We start from the raw sequence: 12,331 nt of genomic DNA, 5'->3' as shown, positions 1-12,331 counted from the left end.
TGGATGAGACATTTTATTCTTATTTTAAATTAAAATTATATATTTAAACTATTTTATTTACCTTATAAATTACAAATGATACATAAATATCTGAAATAGAGCTCCATCAAACATGATATTAATAGTTATTTTCGCACACGAAAGTTGCTGTGCTGCTTATGTGCACATACATAACCCACGGTATTACGGTCTCGGAAGTCGGAACACATCTATCCAATTCCATGGGCTACACAACTTGACTTGTGCAACAGCAATTCCCAAAAAAAAATCTTTGCTTCTCTCTCTAGAGAAAAGAGAGAGAGAGAGAGAAATTCCCAAGCAAATGCGCTGGAAGACCGGAAGAAGCCCCCACGGTTTCCGAGGCTATTTTCGTCACTTCCTGAAACGAGTAAGAAACAGCAAGGGACCAGGCCGAAAGCGCACACCGGCGAGCATCGATCGCAGCAGGGGGCAAGAACGCTGAGCGCAGCCAAATCCATCCACAGGAATATCGCAAGAGAATTTTTCCGTCTCTGTCTCTCTCTCTTTCTCCTCGTTTCGGATCCACCGCCGCCGCCTTAGCGGGTCCCGTCGCTTCGTCTCCCGCTTACCGGGGCCCGGCCCGCAGCCGCCCTTCTCCGGCTATCCACGACCGGCGCTCGCGGCCCCTGCCGGCGGCGGGGGTGAGGTCGCTGGCTGCGTAAGGTTGCCGTGGGGCTTTGTGTCGGGTTGGACTATCGGATCTTGCAGTGCGGGTCCCAGGAACGGGGACCGGCGGGCGGGTTCGCCGGGCGATGGACCGGGACGAGCGCCTCCGCCGCGCGCTGGCCGCCTTCGGGGGCGACGTGTGGGGGATGGTCGACGCCGCGCTGGCCGCGGCTGCGCGGGATTGCCCGGACGAGCTGCGCGCGCGCCGCGACGGCATCGTCGAGCGGCTCTACGCCGCCGCCGGCTGCAGCAACTGCGACGGGCGTCCGCCGCGTGCTGCTTTGGCGGCGGCGGGGTTGGAGGAGGAGGAAGAGGCTCCGGTCTCGCCGGAGGCGGAGGGTGATGCGGAAACCGATGTCGTGGATGAGGCCGAGGAGCTCGGCGGCGGCGGCGACGGCGAGCCCGGGCTGGAGACCAAGATCCTGGCCATCAGGGACTTCCTGGAGGACCCCTACCAGGTCCCGAAAGAAGCCATTTTTATCACCTCGCAAAGCAAATTTGCTCCAAATGCTTAGCTTTTTCACACAAACTGCACGTTTGTGGTGTTTTGTCACAGCCCGAGGACGAGCTGGTGAGCTTGCTGCAGAACCTGGCAGACATGGACGTCACCTACAAGGTGCTCCAGGTGAAGCTTTTTTGCCATTCTTTTACTTCACTTTTGTTTGGCTTACGAAAGGAGATGAGAGATTAGTTATAGTTGCTTGTGATGAGCACCCATGGAGAGGGTAAAAAGTCTTATGTGTTTTTTCTCCCGCAGGAGACAGACATCGGCCGGCATGTGAATGGCCTGCGCAAGCATCCCTCTGGCGAAGTCCGGCGACTGGTAAAGCAGCTCATCAGGTGAACAAGAACACTGTTGCTAAACAAATTATTTTCTGGTTGGAAATGCTGCTTAATTATCCTTTTTTGTGGATTTTGGTGTTGCTTGCAACTTGAAGGAAGTGGAAGGAGATAGTGGACGATTGGGTGCGCCTGCACAATTCTGGTGGTGACGGTGGCAGCTCCATCATAAGTATGTCACTGTGCAAAGTTTTACAGTCTCTTTGGATCAGGATTTTTTTATAGAAAAGGTTTATTATTTTCCCTGTTCCTGATAATCCTGATGGGTGAAATGGATTGCTTTGATGCTGGCAGCTGATGGCGACTCCCCGGAGAAAATCCAAGGCAAGAGCCACCAAAGCCCTCGGGTAAACTGTTCTTGCTTAGAAATGGCTCTAAATAACTACACCACAAGCTTCTTTTGTTATTTCCTTGTCTGTGGAAAGTTTCTTTTTGGTAGGAAGCATCGTGCCTGGAATATTCCCCTCTCTATTATTCCCCTGTTAGTTTACCAAACGATCACAGATCTGAAAAAAAAATATCCATGCTTTTCTCATGCTGAGTAAACTACTGACAGATGCGCAAAGCAAGTAGCTATTAGTTATAGTGACACCACTGTTTGCAATTTAATAGACCTTGTACTTTTAACTTTTCTTAATTGATTGCAAACTTTGTAACAATGGCACCTCTGTTGATGCAATCTTTCAGGTTTCAGGGTTCCAGTATTCTCCCAGCCCACAGAGGCACAGTGAGTGTCACATATTATCTTCCTAGGACGTAGTATTCATTTTTCATCGTTTTAATACCCGTAAAAGTTTACTTATGGAGGTCTATTCTTTGTTTCTGAAATTTTAGATGGTTCAAGTTCAGAGAGGGCTAACAATGGGTTTGAGTTGACAATGGATGTGAAGCGTAAAGCGAGCCCTGTACCAGCATATCATAATCCCAGGCAGATCAACAACAACCGTCATTCTGATACTTCGTTATCTGGTCCTGCTGTAAGGATTTAACCAGATCTTTTCTCCTAAGCGAGCACTGTGTTTGGACCCCAGATGTAGCATCTTTTGACCGATTTTGCCTCACATGTCAGTACTCATTGCACAATGTTGTCTAATCATGCAACTTGCAAAAAAGATCAATGTTCCACTTTCAGTGAAAAAGAAATACAATTACAGTTCTCACGAAAACTCCAATTTGTTAGTGCTTTGTAATTGTCGAAAGGAGGCTCGTTGTTTCTTTGATAGCTTTGAGTCTGAGAATGATTTTAAGTTCTTCATGCAGAAAATGACAAGGGACCAAAAAGACAGTCTTCTGGACCTTGATAGGCTGGATTCTGCTAGGAAGAGGCTCCAGGAGAATTATCAGGAAGCACAAAATGGTAAATTACTAAGTTGTGTACATCAACGTGCGTGCATTCTGACAACATGATGATAAATATAATGAACTACTTCTCTGATATCTTTCAAATGGTTCGTTTTTTTAAAAAAAAATTATTGCATGGGCACAGATAGTAGCAAGCGAAATGACAAGTTGTCATATCTGACATCAATTTGCAAGGGACTGCTCTTCAGATTTTAGATTAAAGACACAAATTGGTTAAGTTTTTCTCATTCGCTTTTTTTTGTCAGCCAAAAAGCAGAGGACAATCCAGGTGATGGAGATCAATGACATACCAAAGCAGAAAAACAGAAATGCTTTCATCCGCAAGGGTGGCAGCGGTGGGCTCCCGGCAAGGCAACGATAACCTAGCCTTATTCGGTTCCACATCGGCTCACTTGCAAACTTGTGCCCTAAAACAGCGACAAAAAAGAAAAGATTCAGATGGTTTCTTCTTGTTCCTATGTCTTGGTTGCCTAGCCTTACCTCCAGTGTAATATTGTCAGGTACATAAGGCGGATGCTTATGCTCAAGGAAAAAGGAATATAAATTAGAGTTCCTTCCACTGCTCTCGCTAGTTTGATCATCATGTTATTAATATTGCTATTGTTCAGTGGTGGATATGCATGTGATGTGTGCAATCTAGAATTCTAGATGCCCCAGGTAGCACACGGTAGTGGCCACTTCAGTATTCTGTCCTATACTCCTATTGTGCCGACACGGTATCAAATATTTTCACTCCTGGCCTTCGTGTGCAACAATGCAAAAAGGCAGATTGTTCGTTTGACCATCGAAAAAGGGGAGAAGTGGAGGAAAAAGAGCCTATGGGCGCACATAAACAGTTTTCAGGATGCAAAGCCATTGCAAAGCAAAGAGTGCTTTTTTGGTCCTTTGTCTATGGGCGCATGCCTTTTTTTTCCTTACGATGGGAAGACCTTAGATCGATCGTGTCGAATAGCTACACCCACACGATTGTTTAGAGATTCGAGTTCAAAATCATGCTTCAAAGTTTTCTACTCTTTTGGGTTCGGAGCACTGGATATGAAGGATAGGTCTATTGTTGCTGGGCTGGGTGCCGCTACTAAGCCCGCAGTAAGCCAGAGCACTGCAAAGGTCTCGCTTCCAAGCCATGCCGCAGAGCAACGGCGTAGAGCACCGCGTCCGCGTACCGGCTCACGGCGGCGCCGGGCAGGGCAAGGCGGGAGCCACGCCGGAGAAGCAGCTGAATGGATTTGCTCGCTCCGTTGCGCTGATCGAGAGGGTGGGCAACGCGCTGGGAACGCTGGCCTTCACCTGGGCGACCGTCGTCCTGCTAGGCGGCCACCCGACGGTGCTTCGTCCCGATTACGATTTCTGGTTCGCGACAGCCATAGTCTTCTTAGAATCCGCAAGGTATGCAGCAACACCGATACTTGAATCCTACTCTCGATCGAAATTCCTGAACGTGTGTAGTCACGATGTTTGTTTGCCACACATATTCATATATACTGTAGGAATATATACTTCATAACTCCGTATTAATTACAAGGATGCATTTTTCCCTTACCAAAAACATATGCATGGGCTGTGGTGTTGATCTGTGGAGACATAGTATCTTTTCTGTTCTAGAAACATTGTGAATTATATATAAGGATGCACGTTTTGTATTTTTTTAATCATTAAGTCGATCCAAAACTCAAAAAAAAGCTAAAGATTCACTCCTATCTAGCTAAGCTAGGAAAAAAATGAACTAACTAATGGCCTAGAGCTAGTCATTAGATTTTTTTGTTTAATTATACCCTCTATATTTACTTCAGGATGTTCAGCCGCAACAACAGAATGGATTACCGATTGTTCTTCCATACCAGAGGTGCTGTTAGACCTCTTGGTTGGAATGGGCTGATCGTCGTCGTATGCCTTTCCAATGTTCTGATGTACTTGATCATGTTCCGGCACAAATATTTGTATGAGAGTCGGGTGCATGGAAATGCGGTAAGGATTTTTGCAATTTTTAGGGCACTGCTGATTGGCTTGTTTGTACTAACTGCTGCAATTGGCCAATTTCTGTCTCCTGGAGCTCTAAAGCTACTATCCAAACCACTACGTCGTGCCACATCGCTGTGTAGCCCCTTGGTTGCAGTCCTATTGCTTGCGCCATCTATACCATATTGGCAAAAGGGCGACATGGTACCTATATGGAACACAATGGCCAAATGGATAGCGTTCCTAGTACTATTTCTAGCGGCGCTTCTGCTTACAGTCAGCAGGCTACGTTCCCCAAGAATCATCAAACTAGTAGATTGTGTTATGGGCAGCAAAAAAGTATTTTGGCGTCGATTAATTCTGAGCTTGTGCATGCTTGCTGCCCTAATGATGTTAGTTTTCTTGATTGGTTCAACCTATGGACCTTTGATGATCGCATACCAATTATATGCATTATTGGCAGTGTCATTTGGAAACCTACAGATTCCAGCAGCACTTGTACGTGTCGTGCTCGCACTGGTACGTCTCGGACCGCATGACTACTGTGGTAATAATCAGATTGACAACTGCAACGAAGGGGAAGAGACGAACCTTGCGCCATCTCTAGATATCTTCTACAAGATGGTGCTTGGCCAAGGAATACTCTACCTTGTGGCCTGCGCACTCGAGATCTTCTCATTCATCCCACGGAGGTCCCTTGTCCACTATGGTGGATTCAAAGGTCAGTGGGGAGTGGAATCTGTCAATTTGTATTACGCATATGCCTTGGAAAAATTCACGCAAGGGGATGTGTTCACTCCAAAGATGATCAGCCTCAGCAGCTTTGCCATGGATTCCCTAAACGCAGACTCATCCAAGAATCAGCTCCTCGGCATCCGGATAATGCACAGCCTTCTACAGAGGGAACCGCTTTTGGATTATGGTAACCAACAGAAAAGAGGAAACCCACTTCTGGACACAGATGATGAACAAGAAGCAGTACATGATCCAATTATGAATGCTGCCGACAACCTGGAGGAAAGACAGTATGCAGTTACAGACACTAGTATCATGCTGGAAACAAAAGAACGCTCAACCCAGCAAGTTGGCACTGCTGAGCAAAAGTCCTGCATACTCAGAAGGTGGCAACGGATTTCTGAATTCTGGTCAATTCCTCAGGAGGAAGAGTTGACAAAGCAAGATCTTCTACCAGCACTGGGCATGTCAATCCTTGACAACCTTGCTGGTTGTGATCAGGATAATTGTGCGGAAATCAGTAGAGCAAGTGGCCTCATCCCGAAGATCGTAGGATTCACAAGCTATTGTAGAAGTGACACCATGAATACCGACGCTCAACAGAAGGTCCTGGTGGAGTCATCACTGAAGCTGTTGCATAGGCTGACTAGCATTGATGGGGAAATTGGCATAACGCTACGGCACAAGGTGTCGAAGCATCCCTTCCTACTGAGGAACCTTGCAGAGATATTGGGAGATAGCAGCCAAGAACTGAAGAAGTTGGTGGCAGGAATCCTCAGAAACCTTGCCATTGATGAGAACGCAAGGCAAGCGATTGGGCGCATCCAGGTGATCATTACCAGGTTGATGCATGCATTTCTCACTCCGGACGGACCCTTCAGTACGGATGCTGATCGGTTGCTACGGAAGGTCGCTGGTCAAGCACTGGCAATGTTGGCAATAGACAGTGTCAACAACTGTCTAGCCATGTTAAGGGAAACAGGGTATGTACTCGTTAAGGAACTCACAAGTATGGTCCATGTTGATAGGTATAGATGTGTGGCAGCAAGTCTGTTGAGGAATATGTGCCTGCACGCTCGACCCGAGCTTAAAGACCCGGACCTGAAGGAACTTTCTTACACCTTGCGAGAGGTACGGTGTGCACTAGTAATCCAAGCTACCAGTTCAATGTTATAAGTGGGTAATTGACCAATGGGTTACATATGCTCTTGTAAACTTTATTTTCTCACTTAACTAGATATCATTTTTCTTCCTTGGGATATGCTATGATTTTTCTTCCTTTGACTACTTATTTGCTTTGGAGTTGTTGCTGTCTGGCCGAGAGAAAAGCAGTCTCTACTTTAGGTGGTTATGCAAAGCATAGAGTTACACCTTCAGTGTGTCAATAGTGTTAGATAATGTAAAAGTGTATAGTATCACAATTGAGCAAATGAATATGGACATTTGAGCAAGATTAGCACTTGACTAAAGAGGTGAAGAGACTGCAGTTTATCAAGTTATATGCGTGACTGATGATGAGTTAACTATTTTAATTGCAGGTGTTGGAAAGAATATTGGTTGCAGACGGGGCAGAACTAGAGATCCTCATTAGCCTTAGTTCCCAGACATGTAAAGCCATTCCTGAAGATTTCGCCCGAGAACTAGAGCACGGTCATATTATGTAAAGATTTGTGACGAGGCTTGTCGACGCGCTGAATGCAAACATGGAGCCCAGTGCTGATTGCCCCGGGATCAGGAGGGTGATACTCGAGCAAGCCATAAACATGATGGAGTACGACACCCGTTACGCGAGCTGTTTCAACTGTCCTCGCATGGTGGAAGCGCTGTCGATGGTGGAAGCGACGGCCTCTGAGGCTGAAAACTTCAGCCTCTTCTTGGGCAACGCAGGTTTCATGGAGTCCGGCGAACCTCTGTCCTCTCTTGTGGCGAGGGCTAAACAGCTGCTGGCCGTCCGGTGAACTTTTGACAGGATCAAACATGCAATTCGTGGCCGTGATGCTTATATGCTATGGTGAGTATCTTTCTTGAATTATCTGGGTCTAGAGTTGTTGGTGTCAAAATGAGTCCCATATCGGAGGTGTTTTGTGTGTTGGTGTGTACGTACGTATTGATAATTGTGAAAGGAACTCTTACTATTTGCTTACGTGAGAACTTAATGTAAGAACTAGAGTGAAGCTATTGGTTTTTTTAGACCAGTGAATCTGTTAGTTGGGACACATGATATTTGAGAAGTTATTATCACTCCATTGCTTTGCCCTCATCTGTTGGTTCTTGGGATTAATTCAGTGTATTGAATATTTTTCCTTTTTGCGGGTGGTGTATTGAATATTTGTTATCTAGACAAAATATGTATCAAATAATATTTGCTATTTGTATGAAATAAATTTTGCATGTTCCTATTCAACGGCAACAGGCCAATACCCACTACACATTCGAAAATTCTAAATTTTGACTTTACTCAAAGTTCTGTGTGTTAATGTATGATATTTGGCCAGTATAAAACATGTGGCAACTTTGACAAATATCAAAGTTCTGTGTGTTAATGTATGATATTTGGCCAGTATAAAACATGTGGCAACGATGGTCATAATCACCCTTTATCCGGTTGTTGAATCTTTCTCGTTGAATAAGCAACAATACCAAGTGTGCATCTGTGGGTTTGGCTAAGCCGAAATAATGCTGTTTTTGACGAGAACAAACTTACTTCTCATATATAGGTTATATTTAGATAAACTTATTGGTGTGATTCTGGTCTTTGCTTATTCAACGAGAGGAAAAGCAAGGTATGATACGTACAACATGCCATACCTTAGAGACCACTATAATGGATATATTCATTAGGCACAGGTGGAGATTTAATAACAGGCTTTTGCACTGTTTGATTAGTTCATACTTGATTTGGTTTGCTAAACTCTTTATGTTTTAGCTTTGGGTTATTCAGTCTAATGATGAGACTGTAATATGCAGCTGTTTGCATCCTTGTATCGTAGAGGCCGAGATGATTTTATTTCATTAGTAAAACAAGTGTGCATCATTAGGTGCATTATGACGTTTATGTGCTCTGTTTTCTTAATAATAAAAAAGAGTTTTCAGCCTTACATCATACAGTGTACGCAGCCTGGTTCATTATTACATTATTCTTGCATTACGTAAGCATGTTGAATAGAAAAATAGGTAAACAAACTACATGATAATTAAAATATCATCTACATAATAATTAAAATATCATCCACTGCATAGTCTGCTATTAAACCACTATCCTTTCTTGACAAAGACTTTCATAGTTACAACCTTCAATCTTTGGAACACCTTGTGCACATCTTCCCGCTCCTCTACTTTTTTAGCAAACTCCAATGCCAGAGCCAGTATATTTCTCTGAATAGTTCTTGCATAAAAGACATAATTATCCTTTTTGTGAAAGATAATATCATTACAGCATAGCCATATAACTCAACATAAAGCTACTTACACCACCAGAGATTTTATTCTTATGCTTTTACCCCCATACTCCTAAACCAATCGCCCATCATATGTGTAATATTCATGTGCTCTATGTGTTAGATATGAGTTTAGTCCAATATATTTAGAATCCAAATAAATTCCAAAGGCTCAACTAAGTGTAGGTGGATGTGTATCTTTTAGTCCCATATTTCTAGTGAAGGTGGAGGGAGATTAACTTATAAGAAATTGTCTCATCCACCCACTTAGTATGTGTGGATGAGAGGACTAGGAGAACACGCGCGCGCTCGCTCGCTCGTCTCGTCAGACCGGGGCGGGGGTGAAAGGTGAGTGGATATATATATATATATATATATATATATATATATATATATATGTGTGAAAATTGTTTTTGCAGTTTTATTATTTTTATTGTGTGAATATATATATATATATATATATATATATATATGAAAATTGTATCGGTTAAGAATCTGATCGCGACGCGTAACCGTGCAATTCTTTCTATATAAATTAGAGATCCTTCCACTGCTCTTGCTTGTTTGATCATCATGTTATTAATATTGCTATTGTTCAGTGGTGGATATGCATGTGATGTGTGCAATTTAGAATTCTAGATGCCCCAGGTAGCACACGGTAGTGGCCACTTCAGTATTCTGTCCTATACTCCTTGTGCCGACACGGTATCAAATATTTTCACTCCTGGCCTTCGTGTGCAACAATGCAAAAAGCCAGATTGTTCGTTTGACCACTAAAAAGGGGAGAAATGGAGGAAAAAGAGCCTGCATCGTACGAATGGCATCTTGAATGGAGTCTGTTCAGGTCTCGTCATCAATATCAATATACTAACGGTGAAAGAATTCTTAATCTCTCAGTGCCTCTGCTACTGTTGCTATTGTAGCAATGAGCCCCTGGGTATGTATATGCATGTGTATGTATGTATATACATATATATATATGTATGTATATATACGTATGTATATATACATATATGTATACATACATATGTAATTTTCTTTTTCGGGAAATTCTAGAAAATGTTGAAATGAATATTAGTTATATTATAAATCAGCTGAAAAAAAATCTAAAATGCAAAGAAAAATATCTAAAACTCAAAAACAATATGAAACAAATTTATTTAGGTTAGTATTACTTTCACCTACATGTTAAAACTATGTACATACATAAAAGTACTATTGTTTTCTCTATAAATGCGTTTAACATTAGTAATTTTATAAATAAATATTGAAATATACAAAATTTGTGAACATAATTTTTTTAATCTTTTTTTTTGTCGTGCTCCATAAAAAAATAAAAAACAGGCGCGGCGTAGACGCGCTAATCAGACTAGTTTTTACCTGTCGATATGGTGTGGCGGTGATGCGGCCCATGCCCGTATGCCTGGGGTATTGTCATGCTCACATAAACAGTTTTCAGGATGCAAAGCAAAGAGTGCTTTTTTGGTCCGTCTATGGACGCATGCCTTTTTTTTCCTCTTACGATTGGAAGACCTTAGATCGATCATGTTGAATAGCTACACCCACACGGGTGTTTAGAGATTCGAGTTCAAAACCATGCTTCAAAGTTTTCTACTCTTTTGGGTTCGGAGCACTGGACACGAAGGATAGGTTGCTGGGCTGGGTGCGGGCTTAGTGGACTAGGAGGTGTTTACTGTAACTTCATCAACCTTCAAGTTTTACCTTTCTAATTTTTAGTGACATTGTATATGCTACAAATAGACAATTAACAAGTGATCAATTAGCACATTAACTGCTTTTCAGTTAATAAGTTAAAGGGCAACCATTCACTATTGAATGAACATGTTCATACCCTTTGAACATGTATATATATGTTCAAAACAGCAACCAATCAATAGGGACTACTCACTCTCTCAAACTCTCTCAAATCACTCTTAATACGTCATCAGCACTTAGAATCAACCACAAGAGCATTTTGGCCATTGCATGGAAGCAAGAAGAAGAAAAAGGGCCAACCGACCTCACCAACAGAGAAGGTACGAAGGCCTCTCCCAGAATAAGGTAAAAGACAAAAGATGGTTTCACCTTCACCCACCACTAGAGACGTTCTTTGCTGTTTGATGGACTTGGAGGCGGCAGTTCTACGACACATCTCGCCGTTTGGCCAACGGCGTGCCCGTCGCCGTCGCCGTCGCTGCACACGTGGTCCTCGCCGTCATGGCCACCACCACAAACCTCTAAGGGCTCAAGAAGCCCCTGCCCCCGCCGGTCCTCCACCGACCATGGTAGCACGCAGCGGGGCTCCACCTCTCTTCAACACCACACTGGAGATGGCATCCGAGGAGGAGGAGGAAGATCCAGAGGAGCGCGTGTTGTACTCTCCAGAATACACTCCGCTGTCTTCCTCCATTCCAGTGCCACCCACTGGCACCTCCACGGACATGGCCGACGCGGCTCCTCCTACTGCGGTGGCAGAACAAACCATGGACAGCCACCGCCACAACTGGATTTTCCGTGTCCGGCGCGGCAGAAGCCTCCCGGGAACAATGGCGGACTACAGTCCAGCCTCTCCTTCCCAGGGCATCGATCTGAACACACCAGCCTTCATCGACTCCAGCATTGAAGTTGTGGAAGTCCTCTCGGAGGACCCATCCACCACGGTCTCGATGGCCGCTGAGCCATTCATCCAAATCACCGACTCCTCTTCATCAACTACCGGCTCCACAGTGGCTACACCCGCTGCCCCACTTGGCCGCACCCTTCGTCGCTTCACCACTACAGCTGCCAACCGCCGTCCGGACCTCCGCCTGGGGTCATGGGTCCTTGCGGCCTCTGACCTCCCCTCCGGGGCGTTCTAAACGCACCTAGGTGCGTGTGCGTGAAAGGGGGAAAGGGGTGGAGCACCCCTCAGAGTGCAACCCCTCCTCTGCACAATGGAATGGCCGGTGAGCCGGCACTCCAGCTCCTCTGCACGGCGACACCACACCGAGCCGACTGCTCGGCCAACTGCCCAACTCCGGCGGCATGGCAGACCAGCACCTCGACCGACGGTCGACTTCCGGCGGCTCGGCCAACTGACCCCTCGGCCGACGGCCCGACCTCAGCGGCTCGACCGACTGTCCCGGCGACTCGGTCCATCCAGCTCCACGGCCGACTCCAGCGGCTCACCCGACTCCCGGCGACTAGGCCGACCGCCCCCTCGGCCGACGGACCGAACTCCAGCGGCTTGGTCTCCCGCTCCGCCCAGCGGCACGACCATCCACTCCATCCGGCTACTTGGCCGGCGTGCCCCACCGCTGATCCAGCGACTCTGC

At 45.2% G+C, this 12,331-nt stretch overlaps 1 protein-coding gene and 1 pseudogene across 1 annotated transcript; both read left to right on the top strand.

The window, feature by feature from the left end:
- The first annotated feature begins 325 nt into the window (after positions 1–325).
- On the top strand, positions 326–3,448 carry LOC133900418 (probable mediator of RNA polymerase II transcription subunit 26c). The gene is made up of 9 exons (XM_062341551.1): positions 326–1,145; positions 1,244–1,312; positions 1,445–1,527; positions 1,626–1,699; positions 1,822–1,874; positions 2,215–2,254; positions 2,362–2,504; positions 2,788–2,884; positions 3,135–3,448. Exons 1-9 carry the CDS (start codon positions 774–776, stop codon positions 3,248–3,250), a joined length of 1,047 nt encoding a protein of 348 aa, XP_062197535.1. The 5' UTR covers positions 326–773; the 3' UTR covers positions 3,251–3,448.
- A 526-nt stretch (positions 3,449–3,974) lies between these two features.
- LOC133900419 (uncharacterized) lies at positions 3,975–7,826 on the top strand (annotated as a pseudogene).
- The last annotated feature ends 4,505 nt before the right edge of the window (positions 7,827–12,331 follow it).

The sequence above is a fragment of the Phragmites australis genome, chromosome 19 (assembly GCF_958298935.1).
Source record: "Phragmites australis chromosome 19, lpPhrAust1.1, whole genome shotgun sequence".
NCBI lineage: Eukaryota > Viridiplantae > Streptophyta > Magnoliopsida > Poales > Poaceae > Phragmites > Phragmites australis.
The sequence above is the reverse complement of the archived record's forward strand: the minus strand, read 5'-3'. Positions and strand labels throughout refer to the sequence as shown.